A 24232-nucleotide genomic window follows, 5' to 3' on the forward strand; every position below is an offset into this window, starting at 1 on the left:
GGTCCTCCTCGGACAGTGGGGCATAAATGACACTACCTTCATTTGCCGGGGCTGCTGGGACAAGTCCCACAGGCTAGCTGGCTTAAGCAACAGGGATTCATTGTCTCATGGTTTTGGAGGCTGACAGTCCAACGTGGAGGTGTTGGCAGGGTCCTGCTTTTCTCCCCGAGGCTGTAGCGTTCCAGGATCCTCCATCCTATGGCTCTCTTTCAATCTCTCTCCTTGGATCTGCTCCTCTGGGTTCTGCTAACTTCCAGCTTCTTCCTCCGTGTCCAATTTCCTTTGCTCATAAGGTGATACGGATTCAGCCTCACCCTGCCTCAATTTGGCCTCCTCTAAGTGGTGTCTTCAAAGACCCTATTCACAAATGGCTCCACACCTTAACTAATGATAACATCTCCAAAGGCCCTGGTGATAAATGGGTTCACACCCACAGGATGGGGAGTCGGGACTTGAATGTGTCTTTATGGGGAGCATGATTCAGTCCCTAGCTCTGGAAAAGGCATGAGGGTAGGAAAGCCAAGTGGTTTGGGGTTGCTCTTCTCTGCTCCAGTCACCTTTGATGCCAGCCAGTTGCTTGTGAAGGTAAATCGGGGCACGTGTGAGTCCAGGACAAGGAGCTGCTGAGGACAGCAGGGAGGGCTCCTGGCTGCTGGCTCTAGCCCTTGGGATCTGAGAGCTCCTGATGGAGCATTGCTTCTCCACGGATGAAGCATCTAGAGACACCGCCCTGACTGATGCCAGCCCGTCTGGTCACCAGGACATGGGAGGAGCAGTTTTCCTGCAGAAATGGTCAGAAATGGCACAGTGATGGGCTGCTCCTGACCCCACTGTGGGCCTTGTGGAGTGACATTCACACCCAGAGATGCTCCTTGAAGCAAATTCAAGTGCAGCTGGCAGGCTGCTGGGATTCTGGGGGCCTGCCCAAGCCCACCTAGAGCCACGGGAGACCCCAGATGCACCCCTCTTCCCAAATCAGCCACCAGTGATGGCAGGTCAGTAGCTTGAAACTGGCCCCAGAAATGGGCCACGGACATCGGCAAATACTGCCAGGCAGGGTGCTTTCCCCCAGAGACACAGTTGTTCTGCTTCGGCGAGACCACCCCTGGTCAGATACAAGTGCCCAGGCATGAGGAAACAGGAAAGGTAGCCCGTTCCTCTCGCTCCCCTTTCCTCCACGTCTGGCTTTTTCCTCCCCTGACCAGGGACCCTCTCATTGTCAGGAGCTTAAGCCAACCAGCTCAGCTTCTAACCGCAGATGGGGCTCCGGGTCCAGGCACTGCCCAGGGGCTTCTGGGGAAACTAACCATCTAGATGTGGCAGTCAGCTGCATGGGCCAGAAATGGGATTCATGCTGGGACGAGCACCATGGAGAAAGCATTTCACCTCCACAGCTCCCTCCCGGGGCACATGTCCATATTCGCTGCACACCCACTCAGTGGCCAGGGCGGGCTATGGGGTCCCCCAGTACCACTCACATCGCTTTCCTGGGGCTGGATGAAGCTGCCTGGTCCTCTCCCGGGGCACCCGCACCTTAGGATCGGCTCGAGGGCCCTTGGCTTGCCTGGTTCTAGCTCCCGGATGGGGCCATTCAAACCGGGCCAGCCCAGGGTGCAGGCCAGGCCTCCCAGTTTATAACGGGGAGCCGAGAACCAGACCAGTGAGGCCAAATGGTCAAAGGGAATGTACAACCCAGGAAGTCTGAGGTCTGTACACATTTACAAAGCAGGCGTCTCACAGCCACAACTCGACCCGTTTCCACAGGGACAGGGCCTGTCCCCGACAGTGTCGGCAGCACCTGGAGCTGGAGGGGTGCGTGGCTTAGGAGATCCCATGCTTTCTTCAGGTGGGGTATAATGAACTTAGGCTTTCTGTTTCCTATGACCTGAAAATCCCATTTCTAGACATACACCCTGAAAGTATTGCAAGCAGGGATTCCTGATAGATACATGTACACCGATGTTCATAGCAGCATTATCCACAATAGCCAAGAGGCCGAAGCAACCCAAAGGTCCGGATAAGCAAGATGTGGTCCATACACACAAGGGAAGATTATTCAGCCCTGAAAGGAAAAGAAGTTCAGATATACACAACACAGATGAACCTTGAAAACATTATATTCAGTGAGATAAGTCAGACACAAAGGGATAAATATTGAATAATTCCACCTATATGAAATATCTAGAATAAGCAAATTCACCAAGACAGAAAGTAGACTCGAGGTTGGCAGGGGCTGGGGAAGAGGGTAGGAAGGGGAGTCACTGCTTACTGGAGGCAAAGTCTCTGTTTGGGTGATGGAAAAGTTTTGGTAATGCTGTTGTGGATTCAATACTGCAACTATGATTGATGCCATTGAACTGTACAGTTGAAAGTGGTTAAATGGGAAATACTGTGCTGTATACATGTTACCATGATTAAAAAAAATTTTTTTTTAATTCTGATTTCCCAAAGTCAAAAGAGTTTGTAAGGTCAGAGAAAGCACCCCACTGGGGGACAGTAGAGAAGGCACCATCAGGAGGGCCAAAAGAACTAGGGTGCCGGGGTCAAAACCAAGGGTGTGAGTCTGGCTCTGGCACTGGCTGGGGACCTGAGCAAGAGGCAAGTGGTTTGCCCAAGTAGCCTCAGTTTCCCCAGCTGTAAAATGGAGCAAGGCTGACTTGCAGATTCTTAGTGAGGAATAAATAAGTGCAGGCATGTGCAGCCGTGGCCTGGAGCCTGCACCTCGATAGATGCCCCCAACCCCCCACACACGGGCCTGCTCCCCTCTCCAGGAGGGCCCCAAGAGAGGACATCAATGTCACCATGCCACCATTCATGTCATAAAATTTAGGACGTGGACAAGGACATTCCCTCTGCAACAGCCAAATGGCAGGGTTGTTGGCAATTGCACAGAGAGGTCAAGAGCTTGACTCAAGCCTGACCAGCAAGTCTTGATAACAGAGTGTGCTGCCTGGAGCGGGCTGGGTAGAGGAGGTTGTGCTTGCATTCACGGGGCAGAACTTGGCCTCTCGCCTGCCCATGTGTGAGACACGGAGCTGCAACATTTAACCACAGAGAAGCACTCCTCCAGGCCACCCACTTCGCTGTCTCAGAAAATGGCCAGAAAGAGGAGCTAGTGGAATCAATTGCAATTTGTCAGGGCCTTCTGGGTGTGATAAAGCAGGCCCTGTCATCCCCACTGTCTTCCTGCTTCCCCTTTCCTGAGCAGTGAAAACACCATTCAATTAAAGTAATTAAATCCACCCAAAGATCTCAGGCTCAAAAACCACATGCAGGCAAGTGGTCAAACCCAACAGCAAAGCAAACCCGATGGCTTCCTGTGGAAAGGACCGGCAGGGGCGAGAAGGAGCACAAAGCTCATCCTTAGCAGCTCAGGAGCATGGGCCAGGCGTGGGAGGGGCTGCCTCCCAGTTCTGCACCCCTGGCTCCCTGAGCCGCCCTCCCCAAACAGTGCACACTGTGTCAGCCAGTGGAATCCACGGTCCCACTCTCGTGGTTGCTGCAAAAGCCGAGCTGAGCACACTCAACAGGCTTCTCTGCCTGTGCTCTGTGATTCCTCCCTGAGCTCCACCCCAGTCCATAAGCAGAGCCGGCGACACACCACCCCTGGCTGTGATGGAGTGCAGGGACCCAGGACATACCCATCTGAGCCAGACCCCGTAGACCAGGGGTTCAGGGTCCCGTTCTAAAGAAAGCACAGGGTGGCGAAGGGGTGAGTCTGAGCTGAGTCCCAGCCCCAAGTCTCCTACTTACATGCTGTGTGACATTGAGCAATGTCCGCATCTCTCTGAGCCTTTATTTCTTCACCTTGAAAAGAGTGACAATAGGCCCTACTCAGCCTACCTCCCAGGGGTCATGAGAAGCAAACAAGGTCATGGATGTTGGCATGTGGGAACTCTGCATTTAATGCAAGATTTTTCTGTAAACCTACTTCTGTAATTAAAATAAAAGATTGTGGGTGTCAAAGCATGTCATAAGCAGCAGTGTGATGTGCAAACACAAGTCATTATTGTCACAGACATCATTCCACTACGGAAACCCCATATCAGCTGCATCTCACATTGTGATCAACCTCGGGCCCTAAAAGTTGGCAAGGCCCAGGGTTACCAGATAAAATACAGGATGCCCAGTGAAATTTGAATTTCAGATAAACAACAAATATTTTTTTAAAATATAAGTATATCCCATGCAATATTTAGGGTATACTTATACTAAAAAATTATTTAAATTTCAGATAAGCAACAGTATAGCAACCTGTCTAGCAGGCGAGACAGACCTTAAACAACAAATCACCCAGTTAAGTAGTTAATTGTAATTATGATAAGTGCTGCAAAGGACATGGATATTTCATGCTTTGAGAGTATAAATCAGGGGACTTAAGAGGGTTTAAAGAAGCTGCCTTGCTGAAGGGACAATTGAACTGGGTTCTGAAGCGTATATAGGAGTTAGCCAAGTAACAGGGAAAAGGTGGAGGTAAACAATTCCAGGCAGGGGAAACAACATGTGCAAAGGCACCAAGGCAGAAAGAAGCTGGAAAAAGGCCTGTGTGGCTAGAAAGCCAAGAGTGAGGGAGCAAATAGTCCAAGATGAGGATGCAAAGGGAGGCTACTTGTTAAGGAGACTGATTTCCATTCTATAAAACTGGGAACTCCTTGAGGGGGTCTAAGCAAGAGGTTGGCCTGCAGATCTGATCTTTAAAAGCTGCTCCGTGTGCAGGACAGGGTGAACATGGGCTATTGCAGGCCTCCCCAGGAAGGTGGTGACAGCTTGGACCACGCAGTGACAGGGGAGATGGGGACAACTGCCAGTGACCTTTAAAAGAGGGAACTCATGGGACTCGGAAAAGGACTGGAGGGGGAGGCACTGGGAGGGTGAAGAAGAGGCAGACTCAGCTTGAGGACGCCCAGCAGGCACTTGGATAACAGGCCTGGAGCAAAGAAACAGCCTGGATGTTTGTGAATGGGCACTGTGCTGGTTTAAATATATTATGTCTCCCAAAAACCCATATTCTTTAATGCAATCTTGTGGGGGGCAGATTTATTAGTCTTTGATTAGGGTGGAACCTTTCAATTGAGTGTTTCTATGGCGATGTGACTCACCCAACTGTGGGTGAGACCTTTGATTAGATGATTTCCATGGAGGTGTGGCTCCGCCCACTCAGGATGGTCTTGATTAGTTCACTGGGGTATTTAAGAGAGAAGCTAACAGCCGACACAGACCCAGATGCTTGCTAACGTTTAGAGATGCTTGGAGATGCAGACAGAAGGACACTTGGAGATGCTAAGCTAAGAGATGAAGCCCAGAGTCTGCCCCAGAGAAGCTAAGAGAGGACCCGCAGACGCTTAGAGAGAAACACCCTGCAAGAAAGAAGCAAAAGCACACAGCAGCTGAGGGGGAGGAGCCCAGGGACATTTTGGAGAAAGCCATTTTGAAACAACCCAGGAGCAAAAGACCAGCAGACACCAGCCACGTCCCTTCCCAGCTGATAGAGGTGTTCTGGATGCCATCGGCCGTTCTTCAGTGAAGTTATCCTCTTGTTGATGCCTTAGTCTGGACACTTCTATGGCCTTAGAACTGTAACTTTGTAACCTAATAAATCCCCCTATATAAAAGCCAATCCATTTCTGGTATATTGCATTTCGGCAGCATTACCAAACCGAAACATGCGCTAAGACCAGGAGTATGCTTAGTGTTGCCTCTGCAGAAGTGGCAGAGTGAGGTGAAAAGAGGTTCCCAGACGGAGAACAGAGGAAATTCAACATTTCATGGTCCAGACAAGGAGAGGGAGAAGTAGAGTGTGGGTCCAGGAAGTCAGGGCGACAGAGCATCTCAAGGAGACGGTGGCCTGGGAGGGTGAAGTGGTGCAGCCACTGTGGAAAGCACAATAGTAGTTCCTCAAAATGCTACATATAGAATCACCAGGTGACCCAGCAATCCCACTCCTAGGCATACATCCAAAGAAATTGAAAACAGGGACACAAATGAATACTTGCACATTATTCACAATTGCCGAAAGGTGGAAACAACCCAAGTGTCCATCAACCAATGAATGGACAAACAAAATACCATCTAAACACACAATGGAATATTGTTCCACAGTAAAAAGTAGTGAAGTTCTGATACATGCCACAACGTAGATGAGCCTTTAAAAAGACCCATAAGGACAAATATTTTATAACTTCACATGTAAGAAATATCTAAAAATAGCCAATTGTAGACACAAAGTAGATTAGAGGTTTCCAGGAGATGGGGCAGAGTGGGGAAGAGGGAGCTGTTGTTCAGTGAATATAGAGTGTTTGGAAATTTGGGGAATTTATAAATAAAATTTTAAAAAGAAGATAGGTGCCAATAGTCTCAAGTGCAGTCAGAGGTTAAGTCAGACAAGGAGCACATGGATTGGAAGATAAATTTGGGAGAAGTGGAGGGGACTAAAGGCAGAGGGAAATGGGTTAAGGAAATGATTTGGGGCTGTTATGTACCCCACAAAAGGCCATGTTCTTTTGATTTATCCCTGGGGGGCAGACCTGTTGTGGATGGGACTTTTTGGTTCAATTGAGATTTAACCCAGCCCATTCAGAGTGAGTCTTAATCCCTTTACTGGGGTCCTTTATGAGGATAAAAGAGAGATAATGCCCAGGGACATTTGGAGACAGCCACTGAAACCAGAACCAGGAGAGAATGACCAGCAGACATCGCCATGTGCCTTCCCAGGTGTCAGAGGAGACCCAGATCACCAGCAGCCTCTCCTCAGGGAAGGTGTCTTCTATTGATGCCTTAATTTGGACATTTTCACAGCTTTAGAACCATAAATTTGTAACTTAGTAAAACCTCATTGAAAAAGCCAACCCATTCCCGGTATATTGCATTCCAGCAGCTTTAGCAAACTGAAATAAGGAGAAAGGACACATTTGAGCAAATAAACTACTTTTGAAGGCCATGGACATAAGTAGAAATTTACCATGAAATGATTAAGTCCTCGTTTTTGTTTCTATGTATTCCTTAGAGCAGATTCCAAGACCTTAATTGCAACCTGGCAACCTGCAGTTTATCCTCATTCATGTTTCCGGAGGGAAACTGCACCCTTGTAGCTGCAAAGTGAGGCTCTTCACCAAATTCAGGTTGGCTTCCCCAAAGGGATCAAAGGAATGAGCGAGGCCATATGGGGTGGCCTCTGGAAGACACCGCAGTGAGAGTGACAGCGAGTCCGTGCAGCAACCAGGGGAGGGCCCTAGCCCAAGCACAGAGTGACGGGGCCCCTGAACTCTCACAAGACAAGTGCCACCAACTCCTTCTGCACCTAAGCCTCAGTCTCTGTGTGGCCAGCAGCTCGATTTCCTCCGTAAGTCCTTTCTCATGAAGCTGCAGGCAGCAGGATAGATTTACAAGTGAGCGACAAAGGGGACAATCTGAATTCTTCACGAGGCCTTAAGACCCAAGGTGAGGGGCGTTTCTCCATAGAATTGCTACTACCTTGCTCCTTTTTTCTGTGCCTCAGTTTACCCCACAGAAAAATCAGGGATACGGATGTTTTTTACCCCATTCAGAGCATGAACACAAACATCGATTGAGTTTCTGTGTGGATGTGCTCCATATTCAAAGGCAAATAAGACTCTGTTGTGGGTTGAAGAACTTGCTTTCTAGTTGAGAAGACAGAGAAGCAATCACCAATCTGAACATATGGGTTATGATACATGATGCATGATGATACGATAGGAGCTACTGGAAAGTTAACCCAGCACGCTGTGGGATGCCGAGGAGACTGCCCAAGCCAGCATGGGGACCCAGGGACGGGCTTCCCCAAAGGGTGGGAGAAACAAAGTGCTGTTGTGAGTGTCCAAAGAAATACACCCCACAAATTTGAATTATTATGATTATTAATATTAATAAATGACCTCAGACAAGACTAATAGCCAGGAGCTTTGAGCTAAGAAGAACTTGTAACCCAATGGTCTGCATCTAAAATTTACGTAGTACTTTAGACTTCATTCTTTGCACTCTTAAAATCCTTCTGTACTTTTTGGTTCTTTTAGCTGTCAAAACAGACACTCAAGCCTCCCACCAACAGTAAATCGAATGCTGTGCTTGTTCTAGCTTGCTGAGTGGACTCAAGTTAGCCCCTCCTATTCTCTTTACAGCAAAACCTGAGTTATGATTTCATGTAGGATAATGGGCTTTGGTCAGATTTTACCAGCAAAAAATATTATTTGAAACTGGACTAATCTTGCTTAAACCTCCTTCCATGGTAGAAGTCCCAGAGGCTTAAAATGGGTTCCAGAAGATTTCTTGGACCAGGACACATTTTTGACTATCGGAAGTGACATAAATTGACATTATTTGGGTATTCACCCTAAATGCCTATGTTTAGAATTTTGTTGAGTTCAAGTGTGGATTAAGGAAATAAATTCAAGGCCACCTATGTGATATTTGTTATTGACACTCAAAGATGCCTCTTTCAGGCATTTGTTCCTTCCTCCCTTCATTTATTCATTCATTCATTCAACAACATCCACTCCATGCCCTGAACCCAGCCCTGGGGTCAGTCGGTCCATGAGGCTCCACCAAAATTATTTTTCCTCTTCTTTCTAGATGGGCAGTGATGATACCAAATATGAGCACGAAAAGTTTCCTAACTACAGATCCTAAAAACCAGTGAAGGAGGCACTGGCAGCCCCAGCTCCTCAGACAGGTATGGAAACAATTCAAGAGCCAAAGTCCAAAAACTCTGCTGGAGGATCCCACTGGGGACCCATAGCTGGGGGTAGGGGGAGGAATTGGGGGATGGAGCCAACTCTATGACTCCTATATGACTCCAGGTAAACAAAATCAGAATTGAAGAAATAATCTGAAAAGAGCTAGCAGGAAGAAGTCCCCCTTTTTGCTGAGGGAAAGGAAGTTGGTTGTTTTCTAAATTTACTAAATAATAGTGAATGTGCCTCCCTGCTATTTGAAATCAGGAGGCAGACCCAAAGTCTGGTTGCAAGTAACAGAGACAGAAACTGAACAGATTAAGCCAAAACGGGTAATTAAAAGGAAATTGGGACTTCTGTGGACTCGATGTGAAGCCAAAGATCCAGGCTGGCAAGGGTCAGCGACCAGGCAGCCACGGAACATACCAGGCACCCTAAAACCAGAAAGAACACCCTGAGCACGTTCTCCGTTCTTGCACCTCTCCAGTTGGAGCACCAAGTTCCGGGAGAAACAGGACCATCAGCCTGGCCTGGGCCTCGTGTTTCACTTGCCCTGGGGACCTGGGCAGATTCTTGACCCCACCAACACAGGACACCCTGGTTGGGGGGAGGGAGGGAGGGGAAAATTCCCCAAAAGGTATCAAGGAAGTGTTTCAACTCAAAGAACGGACATAGAAGCTGAAGTTTCCAAAAAAAAAGTAACAAATGTCTGCTCTCAGTAGGGGGTCTTTAACTGGCTGGGGGTGTTGAATGGACTCTGAGAGTCTACATTTACATCTCCAACTATCCTATTTTCATCTTCGTGTGGAAGTGGAGAAACCCCCAGTATTTCTGAGTTCAGTCATTACGGAGATCACAATTGTAGCGGGCGGGACACCTGACTTAAGGCAGCTGCAGGCCTTGGAACAGGAGGTGGCCGCTGTCCCGAGCTCGCTTGTCCCCAGTGTCATCGGGGCCATGACTGCTCTGCCCGCTCTGCTGCCTTTAGCAGGGTGACCTCTAGCCCTCATTGCTTGTCCCTTGGGGGTGCAAAGTGGATGCCTCATTTCCAGGCTTCATGCCTGCATTCGAAGCAGGAAGTAAGGAGGAAACAGGCTGGAGCTAGCAGAAATTGCCCCTTTGATCAGAGGTGGGCATCTTCCCAAAAGTCCATCTGCTTCCACGTCTGTCAACCACACAGTGTGTGGGAGTCTGAGAACACCAGGGTGCAGCTTTTATGGTGGAGGTGGGCAGAGGACACAGGGTGGAAAGCGATGTGGGGTCTCCCCACCACCTAGTACATGGGCTGATGCTGTCCCCCTTCAGGTGACCTTCTAAAAGGCATTTGCTAGAACTCTGGGCCCCTTCCTTTCTCCAGCAGTCCCAGCTCAGTTCTTTCATTCGTGAAAGCAAATCTGGCTGCCTGTGAACTAGCATTCAAAATGCACTGGACAGCTGTGGTCAAGAGGCAGAAACCACCAAACTCCAAGGAAGGCTGGCCTCCAGAGCCGAGACACACATAATGCCCATTGCTGGCTGCATCAGCCATCCTGGGGCACCTTGTGCAGTCTCCAACCAACCAAGGGCCATGCAGGGAGAACAGGACCCCCTTCCGCAGACAGGGAGAACGTGGTTAGAGCCACACTGGCCCGGGACATGGGCGCTGGGAGTCCACGGAGGCCACGGGCAGCCAGCACCTGTCCAGAGGACCACGGATGAGCTCCTGGGCCCCTACATGGGATCAGGGGGTGCTGGGTAGGATTACAGGACGCCTGACATGAGGGACCAACTTCCCTGACTGGGACCGAGTGCTTATGTTTGCCTGGCAGTCTTATGGCAAAGGCCGGGCCAAGTAAGGAGGGGAGGGTGAGGGCCCCCTGCTGTGTTTCGTCTTCCAGTTGAGGAGCTCAAAGCAGCACACTCTTCCAGGTGGTCATTGTCCCCAACGCCCACTGAAGTCTCCACCAGCTGGGCCACACTAGCTCTGCACCTGCCATCCTGCCACCTTTGTGTGTGCACCCCAGGCGGGCTGTCGGAGGTCTCGTGGGGGTATCTGGGTCCCAGCAGAGAGCAGGAGCCCCAGACAGGATCTAGAAGAGGACTTCGTGAAGGATCCACAGCAGAGGTGTGGGCAGAAGCAAGGGGGCATTGCACTCCTCACGCAGAGAGGCTGCAGAGGCGGGCAGGATTGCTGGAGCCCAGGAGGAAGGGGCCTCGTCTAGAGGACAGTGGTATTGCCAGGACTCTGCACCCCATTAAGGAAGGTGGGGATGGGGGCAGAGGTCCTGGGGCCGCTCACATCCCTCCTTCCAAACTCCTTCCCATGCCTCCCCTGGGCCTAACCCAGTGGAAGCTGGAGAGTTAGGAGGCCCAGGTGACACAGGCTGCAGGGGCTCTGCCCTCTTGCAGTGCATCCAGGATCAAGACCAGTCAGAATAACCACCACAGTGGCCCAAAGCTCCTGGTGCTTGCGGTCTAACGATGGGACGGGATACAAAGGAGTACATTTAATTTTAAATAGTGCTCAGTACCATGCAGAAAATAAATGGGGTTCTGTGAGAGCGTGACAGGAGAAGGGGTACATCACATGCAATGGCCAGGGGAAGTCATCTCTGCAAAGAAGGACACCAAGCTTCAGGCACCACTACCCCATGTCATTTTTGGCACAGAGCTACTGAGGTGCATAGCCTCTTCATACCCTCTACTTATTTCTTTTGCAGAGAAAAAAGAAAAATCCCCACTTTGCATCTGCAACTGGTCAGCGGACCTTGCTTTACAGGCAGAGGGCTGCATTTATTACTCACCAGAAGTTTCCCCCAGAAGCTCTCCCCAGCTGCCCGTGGCCAGGCTTCCCGGAGCAGACAGACAATGCAGGGAAACAAGAAGTGCACGGACGGGTTCAGTGACACCTCAAGCATCGGGAGTGTGCTGGACGACGCGGACCGCGAGGTGAGCACCCTCACGGACAGGGCGTTCCGGAGCTTGTGCATCTCGGAGGACATGTCCTTCAATGACCCTGACCTGGCCAGGTCCCCAGATATCACCCACCAGGTGACAGGGAGTCTCCACCGGGGAACCGTGAGCCATGCCCACCGGAAAAGTGGCATCTGGAGTCAGCTTCCGTCTCAGGGCACGGAGCATGCCGGCTGGGCGGCCACGGTCCAGCAGTTGCCCAAGTACGTCCAAGGAGAGGGAAAGTACCCCAAAGGCAGCCCCCCGCCAACGCCGGTCCAGAGGAGACTGGAGGCACAGGTGTCCGGCCTGAGAGGCGGCAACAAGCCCACTTCCAAAGTGTCATCGCTAATTAAATCTTTCGACAGCACAGAGAGCCAGTGCTGTGACAGCAGGCCCACCACCAGCAAGCCCCCGGCTCTGAAACATCCGCCCAAATTCGCTCCTCTTCCAGAAAGCGGGGTCAACTTCTGCTTTGACTCAGCCTTTTTAACCGTCAGGCGGGTGCCTGCCGAGGTCTCCAACCCCCTTCAGGCCGGCAGGGAGCACGGGGAGCAGGAGTCCCCCGAGAACCCAGAAACGGCGTGCCGCCACTCCAGAAGCTTCCTCCCAACGCCCAACAAGGCCTCCGGTTCCCTTGAGCCAAGGTTCCTCTCTCCTCCCACCGGGCCAGCCCAGGGCGAGCCGGGAAGGGGTCAGGAGTGGATGCGGAAAGGCACGTTCCTTCACAGCGAGAACAGCGCCTTTCAGTCTTGGAAAGTCCACCAACCAAGGCTGTCGGAAAGAAGGGACTCCGGCGAGACGGGCCCAGAAAGCAAAGCTCCCCGACGCCACGGGGAAACCCACCCAGCGGAGGGCAACGTCTCTCCCAGCCAAGGCCGGGCCAGCTGCAGCCAGGAGGAGACCTGGCCGGCTGCGGGGGCTCTCTCTACATCGGGGTCCTGGGAGCCGAGGGACGCTGGAGCCCCGGTGTCTGCCATGGAGGGGAACGCTCCAGGCTCACAACCTGACCCTCCGGTGAAGATGACCCAGCCACCATGGAGGAAACCAAAGCCTGGCAAGGGAAGGAGAGAACATCTCCGAGAGGCTCCAGAAGAAAAGCAGCCAATCCCCAGGGGGGGTCCAGCTTTGTGTAGGAAGCAGAATCCCCCAGGACAGTTTCCAGAAAGCAACGTTCTTGACGTGCCCATGGACCCCAAGTTGTGTTATGACCCTCCTTTCAACATCAGCAAGCTTCTGACGCCCGTCATACCCACCAAGTCCGCCCTGGACTCGTCGGATGGCCAGCCAGTGGAGGCAACCCCATCCCCCCCAGGACAGCCCAATGGGTACCAGGAGAAGGAGCCCGGCGAGTGCCAATCCCGGGACAGCTACAAGTCCAAAGCCTCCAGCCTGCTGTTCAGCCTCAAGGATGTGCGGAAATGTGTCAAAAGCACCTATAGCCCCTCGCCCCTCTCCAGAGGCCCCGATGAGAAAACCAGGGGTAAGGTTGATGGCAAGCAGGAAACGGTTAGCAATGGAGTCCCCTTTCCCAACGGGCTGGAGGAGAACCCCCTGAATGAGCTTTCGGAGGAGAAACCACCTGGTGCCCCTCCTGGGTCATTTGTTGGTATGCAGAAGGACCCTAAAACCGATGCCAGCTCGTCCTCTGCAGGTGACCACCTAACTTGTAGCTCACCTCCAGCTATCACCTTCTGTGTCAATGGGGAGCCCATTGAGATGAACAGTTACGAGAAGGACAATGCCAACAGAGACCCGGAAATCAGTCCCACCGGCTCAGGGTGGTGTCCAGACTCTGGTGGACACTCTCTCCGGAAGCGTCTGTCCCTGAAGCTCTGTGGCCAAGAGCCTGAGGTCAGCAACGCTACAGAGGTGCCAAGGGGCCCCTGGCTGGAGAACGGGTTCTCCAGATCCGTCTCCCAGGAGATGGAACCCGAGCGCGAGGCAGGGCTCCAGAACCGCAACTTCAACCAGAAAGTCTCTCCGGGGCCCCTCTCCCCAGAGGAGGAAGACGTGTTTTACAGTGACAGCCAGTCCGATTTTATCCCAGGCCTCAAAATGAAGACCAAATTCAGCACCAGCTCTTCCGATCAATCCTTTGCTTCATTCGATGATCAGCAGAAGACATGGTTTACCGAGAGCCAGCGGGAAGGCAGGAGGGCTGCCACGAGTGCAGACGAGAGTCAGAAGGATGAGAAGGAGGAAGCGATGGGGAAAGATGCTCTAGGTGATGGGCGCACATGCGTGGAAGAGAAAGGCGAAGGTGAAAGGCCTCCAAGAGCGGGAGAAGGTCTGTCTGTAGGTCGTCGAATGAAGTCTTGTGCAGAGGAAGCTCATTTCAGAGGCACGTGGAGTGGGGGAAGCCAGGATACAGCCCTTTCGCAGGCCAAAGAGCTCCCCACCTCACCATCATCCACGTCAAACAAGCTCATCTTGTTTGCCATTAAAGACAACACCCTCAGGGCCACCCCTGTGATCAAACCCATCATGCTGCCCCTCCTGAGGACCCTGTCATCTGAGGACTCGCCCGGAGGTGGCCACAAAGAAGAGTCGTTGCCGAGGCCCAGCGAGAATGCCAGCTTCTATCCCCCAGAGAGCCACGAAAGTCCCTGCTCCCTGACACCCAGCCATCTCCTGCCTGCCAGCGGGCAGGGCGCACAGTGGAGGCACACAGCCTGCAGGGACGCGGAGGCCACAGCCAGGAGGGGACCCTTTCAGCCAGCCACAAAGGGGACGCTGCTGTCTCCTCCGCTGGCAGGCGACGGGGAGAGCATGGGTGCAGGGAAGGATGGCCAGAGGAGGTCCACACACGAGGGGAAGCCCGCCACTCCCAGGCACATCCCCACGATTGCTTTACCCGAAGGAGACGGGGAAGATGAGCCAGGCCCACACCAGCCAGGGCCGGGTCGGGAAGAGCAGATGCAGAGTTCCCAGAATCACTTTTTGTCTGTACCCAGAGCAGGGCCCCCGGGGAGAAGGCCAGTGGGGAGACGGCCGGTCCCTGGAGAGATGGCGGCTTCCCCAGACCCCAGCTCTCCGGAAGAGAGCGAGGCCTACTCCCCTGCCACCAGTGGTGTCTGGGACGATGTTTCCCAGGTCCCCGGGGAACTGGGGTGGCTGCCAGAAGAGGGAACCCCTGCCAGCTCCTGGGCCAGCCACGGCCCTGCCCAAACCACCAAGAGGGAGCTCCTGACGCACGCCCTGGTGTGGGAGGCAGGGGACCCCCAACTCGAGGCGGCGGCGGAGGACCTCCGGGCACTGTCCCCTAGAGGCTCGTTGCCAGATGCGGTTACCAGCTCAGCGGGCCTCCCTGAGAAAGCGGAAGCAGCCCCCGTCCAGCCAGAGAGGGCAGCGGGCAAACCGCCGGTGGTGCCACCCAAAACCGAAAAGGCCCTGCGGCGGGCCAAGAAGCTGGCCAACAAGAGGAGAAAGACGGCCCAGATGCAAGAGAGAGACAGCGAGCCCCGGGGGGAACGGCTTCCCCTCCAGGACTCAGAGTGGACGGAGCCCAGGCCGCAGTCCCCTGGAGAGATACCCCTACCCAACTTCCCCGTGGTCCGTGCCCTGCCCCCTTCTGCACACCGCCACTCCGTGTCCGGCTTCTCTGAGCTCGTTAGGAGGTGGCCGGGGGAGCCCCCATCAGCCACGCCCCTGCCCCCTTACCCTGCCACTCAGAAGGTCCTCCAAGACCCCCAGTCTGGGGAGTACTTCATCTTTGATCTGCCGGTCCAGGTGAAAATCAAGACCTTCTACGACCCAGACACGGGCAAATATGTCAAGGTCTCCATCCCGTCCTTGGAGGGGGACTCCTCTGAACCCCCCTCCCAAGATGAGCTTGCTGCTGCCTGCACGCTGTACCCTACTTTCCAGCCCTTGCCCGTGACATCCCTGATGCTCCCGAGGTGCTCCTCTCAGCTCTCAGCCCCCACCTTTCCAAGGCAGGGTCCTCACATCCCCCGGGTGGGTGGCAGCCATCAGAGCCTCCACGACACCGATGCCAGGCAGCGGGCCCCATGGCCGTACGGTGATGGCGCCCAGCACTCTGCAAGCCAGAAACCCGACGGGCTTCCCCAGAGCCCGGAAAAGGAGGAAGGAGAAGCACCAAGCCTGGAGATCATCTCCACCGACGACTTAGAGGACTTCGCCACGGAAGGCATCTCTTGAAAATTTAAGCAGAAAAGCCCCCCTCCCCGATGAACCCATAAGAGCTTACGTCCCCCCTACCCCAGAATAAAGACTGTCTTACACACACACACATGCACGCACACACGTACGCACACAGACATATGTAGCCATCCCCACATGGTAAGCTATTTGGGAACCCCACAGTTCAAAAGGACTTGAGGGGTTTGAGAAAAAAACCACCTAAAGGCCCCCCTGGGCCCTGCCCACCATCTCCAGAGTGAGTTTTCAGGTGGGGGAGGTGCGGGGGGTGCTGTTTGCATGAAATGCCCCCTCAGTGCCCCTTCCCGCTCCACACACACGCACACGCACACACACATATCCCACTGCTTTCACCTTCCCCTCCCCACCCTTCTCCTGGACATCTGCCCCTGCCACCAGGATTGTTTCCTGGAGACCCCCACCCCACTCCTTCTCAAGGTCAGACCCTCACAGCGAGCAAGACCCTGTGGCGCCCCCCATGGCTGTGCTTGGGGGTCCTGCTCGGCAGGAGCCGTGGCACACGGAGCACACAGCTGCATGGTGACAGCAGAGCACCCCCCACCCAACCACACAGAATCGAGGCACGGCACAGACAGGACCCCCTCCCCAACCCTAACTCAGAGTCACAGAGCAATATCCAACACATGCCCAGTTTCCAGGTCACCGCCAGCAAAAGCCGGCTCAGCTGCAGAGTTCCCCAGACTAAGTAAGGCAATAGGATGCCGTGTTTGACAAGTTTATTTGAATAGAATGTTTTTTCTCCCATCTGTGATGAAACTTTCTTCTGAGGGCTATGTTCTGATAAAGAAGAGGCTGCCTTTTAAAAAGTGAAACAAGTTTGCAAATGTGGCTCTGTCCCCAGGCCTGTCTTTTTTTTCAGTGGGCCGTAAGGACCCAGATGCCTTCGTGGCTATCCGCGGAAGCTTCTGTGTCTGAGCGGAGATGCCCCCAGTGTCTGCTGCAGCCCCAACCCCAGCGAACCCTCCTCGTGCTTTCAGCCCCCGTGGAGGCCTCCTGGGGATCCTGCCCTCAAAAGAAAATGCTATTTTCCCTGCACCCCCGGCCTTTGGGATTTGGAGAGCAGTATCTGAATCAAACCCAGGCAACACAATGTAGTCACTGCCCCTGCCCCTAAGAGAGCAGCAAGGATTTGTCGGAAGCAAAGCTGAGAGGACTTTTGCAGAAATCTCTGAATTCTCATGCTATTGGAAACATGGGGATGAAGAGCTCCTCCCTCTTCATTTAGGACCCCAGCCACTGAAGGGACCTGCCAAGTCCCAGGGGACCAAGTGAAGTGCATCATCCTTGCCTGGTTTGCAAAGATGCAGTTTTGAGGCTGGGATGATAGGGAGGTTCGTGGAGTAGACACACACAGGGGCTGTCAGCATATTCCGGGTCTTGATAGGGGTTTGGGGTTTTATATAGATTTATTTCTCCCAACAAGTGCAGCCACACCTTAATTTCATCGTGCAAGATCCCCCAGCCCGGTACAGTTGGGTCTGGCTCCCACCCATGAGTCAGGCTAATGGATTCCCAGGAATCAAGGCCAGTGATCATCAAAAAGTTCATGTCCCACGAGTCACTCGCTGGCACTCACAAAGGGGACGAAGCTGTTCTTCTCAATACTGTCACCAGTCACCAAGCATCCTCTCCACCATGTTCTCCTCTTACTAAAATATGAAAACTAATGTCTTATTTTTAAATTCCTTAGGACTCCAGAGAAAGAACTGCCTGATAAAACAAGAGTCCTTCAGTGAAACAATGTTATGATAACTACATCCCCACCAGGAAAAATATTACCTTGGTATTTTAGTTTCCTAGGCTGCTTAAAGCAAACACCGTGAAATAGATCAGCTTAAGCAGTGGGAATGTATTAGCTTACAGTTTGAGGCCAAGAAAATGTGCAAATCAAGGCATCATCAGGGAGATACTTTCTTCCCAAAGACCAGCTGCCGGCGATCCTCGGCTCCTCTGTCACATGGCAAAGCACACGGCGGCATCTGCTGGTGTCTCCCTTCTCTTCTGGGTTTCATTGATTTCAGCTTCTGGCATCCGTGGCGCGCTCTCTCTCTCTCTTTCTCTCTAGCTCTCTCTCTCTTCATTCTGTTTATAAAGGACTCCAGTAAGAGGATTAAGACCCATCTTGATTGAAGTAACTGAAGTAGCCTCATCAGTAGATCCTACTTACAATGGGCCCATACCCACAGGAATGGATTAGATTTCAGAATATATTCTTCTGGGGTACAGAGAGCTTCAAACCATCATACTTGGCAAGCTTACATTTGGGGAAACAGCTTGAGTTCTGCCTCAATTCTGGATTAGAAGCAATGTAGACAAGGTTAGGGATTGAGGTAAAAACATAAAGAGTGGACACTTGGAGGTCAGGGTTAGCTCCCCGGTCCTCTTTGCCCCTGTAGATGTAAAAGAGGAAGGAACAGGGTATTTAATATCTGCCCCCACCCTGGAAACCTGGTTGCCCAAAGACTCAGCTGGAGGCCTCAACCCCATTACAGCAAAAAGCTCTGAGGAGTGGGAACATTAATCTGGAGCAACCAGAGGGCAAGGCTGCGGGTCCTGGGGCTATTCAGCCCTAAGTGCCCAGCAGTTCTCCTTGTTTCACACTTCCTGTGTGCCAGCCCCTGCTGGGAGCCGGGGTCTGCCTGCAGCCCTCACAACAAGCCATTGCAAGAGGCACACTCATTTGCCCCCTTTTACTGAAAAGGGAAAAGGGCACTGGGTGGTGAATCGACTTTCCGTGGCCCACAGCCACTCAATGGGAGCCAAGCCAGGAACTCTGTCCTCTCCAACTTGTAGATGGGTTCTCCAAGCCACCATCAAGGCTCTAAGTGTCAAGTGCACAGACCAGCCTCCTCCTCACTTCCTGGAAGCCTGTTAGAGATCCAGAATCGCAGGTCCAACCCGAGGCCTCCTGAACGAGGATCTGCATTTCCACAAGGGCCCTAGGTGATCTGTTTGCCCATTCAGCTTAGAGAAACCTATCTGGCCGGTTTAGCCTGAATATAAGATTTACAGAGATGCATCAGATGTCTTCCTATTGCCATAGAAGTTGCAGGGAGGCTGATTTACACTCAATATAACAACAATGTCTCTAATGACTAGAGTCGTGAAGATGTGAAATGAGTGACTCAGAGAAGTAGTGAGCTCCCTGTCACTGGAAGCAATCAAGTAGAAGCTGATGACCACTTATGTAAGACAGGGATGGAGCAGTTCCTTTGTCAGGTATATCCCTGAGACCCCAAGCTTCTTTGGAGCTCTAGGACATCATGGTTTTGGGTCCAAAGTCTAAATGGTGGGCTGCCATATGAAAGGACCATTTGCATATTAAAGAGCAGCTCTCTGTCCAACCCAAATTTTCTGCAGGTGGGCAAACATTTTGGCCCCGGTGGCCAGGGGTGTAGTTAGACCCCTCTCTAAAAAATGAAGCCTGAGGTGTGCAGCGCAAGCTCCAGCCACGGCACCAGCACAGACACCAGGGCTTATTGCCACCGGGCTGCCAGTTCTACCTCCCCTGGTCACCTGTCTGGACTTGAGAATCACCAGGACACTAGTTCACGGCGTGGTTTTCGGCCCCACTGCCAATTCACGCCCTCAGGCTTTCCCAGTGGGGGGATGGGTTGCTGGAGATTTAAAAGTTCCTGGGAGATGCTGCTGCGGCTGGATTTACCTGGGCCAGGGTTTGACCCAGAGGAAACTTGAGTGGGTTTCTCTTCCAGGTGAGGAGAAAGAAGGGGGACATCTTGGCCCTTCTGGGAGCAGGGACATTCAGAGGAACTATCTTGCCCATCTTGTCCAGGCGAAAGATTGTGGAAGGCAAAGGTGTGGCCAGGCTCTGGAGCTGCCCAGTGCAGCCACCAGCCCTACCCAGAGCTGGGCCTTGCACATGGGCATGACCAGCCAGGCTGACCATTCTGTCTCCTGCCACTGCCACATGCCTGCCTCCAGGTATGCCCAAAGAGAGGAAGTAGGATGGGTATGGCCAGTGTGACAAAGCCTGGTGCTTGGACCAATACAAGTGTGGATGAAGGAGTTACACAGATCCTCATCCCCCAGCTGAGAGCCCAAGCTATCACGTTCATCATTCGATCCAAATATAGTTTTTGTTTCAAGTCTTTTCACTGTTTACAGCATCCTTCTCAAGCCTCAGCTTATTCTGGGCACTGGCCCCACTGACACCATTTTCCTAGCTTCTCCCCTGTCATCCACACTTCTCTGGGGTCTCGGCCCCTGCTCCCCTCTCTGCGTCCATGGTTTCCGAGCTCATATGGGCTCGTTGCTCTCTTTGCATCCCCTCCTCCCCTCCTTGTGGTAATGCTTCTGGATTACACTGCTCATACCTCCTTCCTTACTGAATCCCCTTCTCTCGGGTCTCCCATGGTCATTTCTAGTCTTCCCTCTGAATTTGGAAAATTGTTGATTGGTGTGCTCTTCTTTCACGTCCACAAACTCTAGATTCTGTGGTCTATCTCATCCAACACTCCTACACTTTCCCCAGCCTCCCTTTCCTTGCTGATCATAACTTTTCCCCACTTTCTGAATGATGGAAGTGTCAGCAAGCCAAGCCAACCAGATGTTCTGGTTCCAGCCCCAGGTGCCACAGGTGAAGCCCCAGTGGCCGCTCTTCCCTGCACATGTAGCTCATCCCATGACCTGTGTTGGGAAAGCATCTGCAGGTGGTTTGGGGGACCTACGTGCCCAGGCAGGCGATTTCGGTGCCCCGCTCCATCCAGCTTGAACCACCCACGTTGACATTTCCCATGTTCTGTGTTGCTCATTTCCCAGAGCAGGGAAATTCTTTGAAACAAAACCTTTTGGGCAGCATGGAACACCCCATTCACTCTCAGAAGGTGCCAGGGCAGGCTTTATGGTTTAAAGGGCCTCCTTGAGGGACAAGCACAGGCTGAGTACCCCCAGCTTCTCCTGGTCCACCTTCTCCTGTGGACAGAGGAGCAAGAGGCCAGAGAGGGCAGGATTCAGAATTCTGAGGGTTAGTTAGGTGGGAATGCTCCATTTCTCAAGGCTGTGGTGCATTGCTCTCCAGATGGAGGAGCAACTATGTCTGACTCCACAGAGAAGAATGGAGGGAAAGGAACCTCCAGCAGATGTTTACAGTAGACCTACCAGAGGATTTTCCCCAGACCAGGTCCTCCTTTCCTGGCCCCCATTATCAGCAACTGCAAAGCCAGGCATCTGGTCACCCAAGCCGGAGTCCTGGGCACCATCCCAACCACTCCCCATCTCCTGCCCCCAGTGCTCTACCTCTAGGTAGCCATCAATCCATCACTTATCTGCACCCCCGCTATCAACCATACCCAAGGATCACAGATGGCCACAGCCTACAGGAAGAAAGCATCACCCTGCTGACACCTGGATGTCGGACTTTTGGCCTCAAAACCATGAGCCAATAAATTCCTGTTGCTTAAGCCAACCCACTGCATGGTGCTTGTTTTAGCATCTAGGAAATGAAAGCACTGACTAATGAAAATGAATACCTATACACAAAATAACACTGAATCATAAAGACATAATGTTGAACCAAAGAAGCAAGATAGAATACTTCCCATGTATATAAATTTAAAAAGAACAGAAAAATTAAACTATATTACTTAGGAATTAATATTGGGCAGTAAATTTCTTAAAAAAAGCAAAGAAGTAACATGAAAGTCAGGGGGAGGAAAAGAAATCAGAAAGAAATATACAGAGGGCTTCTGGAGTTCCGAATAAGCTTCTCTTTGCGTGGGTGGGGTCACACACACGTTCATTTAAAATTCATTCAACTAAACACGTTTATGTACTTTTACATGTTTGCTCTATTTCTCACCAAAAGAGAGTTTAAAAGATACTGAGCTAAAGAAGCAAGGCAAAAATAGATTGCAATATTATTTTTAGATTAAGTTCAAAATAGGCAACACTAAATTATAGACTTATTTGGTATAAGTACGGACAAAATCAAGGCAGATTACTGTGCACGCCAGCCTCCGGGGAAGGAAACACTTTACATCCGAGCAGGGACACACACAGGGCTCCTGGGGCCAGCCGTGAGCTATTTCTTGGCATGGGTGGTGTTTTCATGGATATTTGCTTTATTATTCTTCTTTATACCATGCATTTGCTTTATATACTTTTCTGCACACTTTATATACTTGTTTAATCCTACATTAGAAAAATAAAATGGATTTTTTTGGAGGGGTGGTCTTCGCATTACATCGAGTGGGGGGAGAGATGTTGAGATCAAACCACTTTTTAAATGTATTTTTTAATTTAGCCCGACCTTCATCCCCGCTTACAGAGTACATAGTACTGTAAAGTGCTGAGTCATTGGGTTCCAGTGTAACTCAGCTTGCTTCCCCACTTCTCCACAGTTGGCAGTGTCTTCTAAATCAGTTATTGATCATCCATATACAAAATTGTATTGCCGTTGCCGCCTCTTTTCTTTTCTTCGTCCTTGTGCATTTATTCCTTCTGGCTGTGTGTGTGTGCATGTGTGTGTGTGTGTTTCTTAAACCCTTTTATTTGGTTTTGGCAGAGTCTGGGGAGGGAATGAAGCTAATACATGCCTTCATATTAGAAGTCATGTAGTAGTTAAAGTCATCTTTAATTAGAAGTCCTCTGGATATCTAACAGCTTTTTACTTTAAATAAGCGTGTCCATGTTATATTATTTCTCAAATAAAGATACTTGAAACTTTTATCTTCATTTTGATTTGTTCCATTCATCCATAAAAAGTGGACCCCTTTGCCCATTTAATGCTTTGTTTTTTACCTTAAATTCAAATTGTCTGATATTTTTGTTGTATTTTCGTTTCACCCCCTGCCTTCTTTCTGGTTTGTTTTGGCATAAGTTACTTTTCCAGCCCTCCTACTATAAAATTCTCTGTGCTTCTTATAGACTGACTTTATTTGAGTTTTTTAACTCAAAATTAATGAGTTTATCTGTCTTTACTTTTGGCTTTAACAAATACGTTTAGTCATATATGACTGTATGTGCATGTCAGTATGTAGGTACGTACTTTTCTCGATAATTTGGATATAAAAGTAACCCAGTTACTTTTAAATCTTAAACCCTTAATTAAACACATATTGCTCAAGTTATCCAAAATGAAACAGTATGCACTGATCCTCCCCCATTAAATGTAAAAACACCCCTCCCTCCCCTCCCAGTTCCTCCTGCTTTCTCCCAGATACAATAAGCACACCCTTTGTACCTGAACTGTGGTCGTCACCCCCTGACTGGCCTCCTCCAGTGCTGTCCCATCCTACCACCTGCACACACTGCTGGATTCACCTCCCTGACCTCTGGGAAACTGATTAGGTCGCATCTCCACCCCCACTGGAAAACTGCAGGGTCTCTGTGCAGCTACTGATATAGTAAGTCCTGAAGAAAGCATCAGTCCCTTACAGACAGGCCCAAGCTAACAGTCAGCATCACTGCCCACTGCTCTGAGACTTCCCTGTTTGCCAGGAGACTCGGGTTTTTGCTAGTCTTCCTGGAGTCGTTATTAATAGCTCACTCCCCCTCTCAAGAGTGAACTGGATCGGCATGTAAATTATACGATCATTTGAGCCAGCACAGAACTTAAGCCCCAAACTGGCCAATCTCCAGCTCTTTGACTAGCCCAGCACTCTCTTACTTCCATGCTGTTCCTCACACTGTTCCCTGCACTCAGACTACCCTTCCCCAGTACCGTCCATCAAATTTACATCCACCCTTCGAGTCTCCATTCAAGAGCACCTCCTTAGATGACCCCAGCCCAAAGCAAACCATCTCTCTTGTGATAAAGACAGCACCCCATCCTATGTAAAACACACTATCCTGCAATTATGTTTGCAACAATTCAGCCATGGCTTCAATAAACAGTTGCCAGGTGCCTGCAAGCAAATAATCTTGTTTTTAAGGAGCTCCAAGGGCAGAGGGGAGAGAGCCAGGTGTAGATGGTGTGGCCAGTGCCCTAGAGAAATGTTCCTGCCAGTCTGAGAAGGGACAGGGGAGTGGTCTGAGCTGGTGCTGGAGGAGGAAGTGGTGCGGATAAGAATCCAAGTCTGTAAACTCCAGTGGGCAAGAAAAGGACTTTCAATTTTTTTTTCTATGACTTAATTTCCATATCTAACCTCTTTCCTCCAAGGGAAGGAAACTGAGTCTTGAGCAGGGCACAGCTCCTCCCCATCTCCCTGCGGTGACATCTGCATCCAGTCGGCTTGTGTGGTTGGGGCTGGGGGGCTCCCTGGTCTTCAAGAGCATGGCTCCTCCACTCCGGCACCTGCGTGGTCGTTTGTGTCCCCTTCCAGGCTTGAAGGTATGTTGCCTCTGGTCACTGCTGGGTCTTCCCTCACTTAGGGCCACAAGGCTTCAGGGACACCCTGTGCTGCTTTCACACGCTCTGGAAACCAGCTGGTACCGCGGCCTCGGAAACCCTGGGAAGGTAGGGCCACCCC

The 24232-nt window shown here is 51.3% G+C and overlaps 1 protein-coding gene across 1 annotated transcript; it reads left to right on the top strand.

Annotated features, from left to right (window-relative positions):
• Window positions 1-8644: 8644 nt before the first annotated feature.
• C15H10orf71 (chromosome 15 C10orf71 homolog) lies at window positions 8645-15974 on the top strand. The gene is made up of 2 exons (XM_037805247.1): window positions 8645-8686; window positions 11387-15974. The coding sequence occupies exon 2, from the start codon at window positions 11535-11537 to the stop codon at window positions 15780-15782; it is 4248 nt and encodes a 1415-aa protein (XP_037661175.1). The 5' UTR covers window positions 8645-8686; window positions 11387-11534; the 3' UTR covers window positions 15783-15974.
• The last annotated feature ends 8258 nt before the right edge of the window (window positions 15975-24232 follow it).

The sequence above is a fragment of the Choloepus didactylus genome, chromosome 15 (genome assembly GCF_015220235.1).
Source record: "Choloepus didactylus isolate mChoDid1 chromosome 15, mChoDid1.pri, whole genome shotgun sequence".
Lineage (NCBI taxonomy): Eukaryota > Metazoa > Chordata > Mammalia > Pilosa > Megalonychidae > Choloepus > Choloepus didactylus.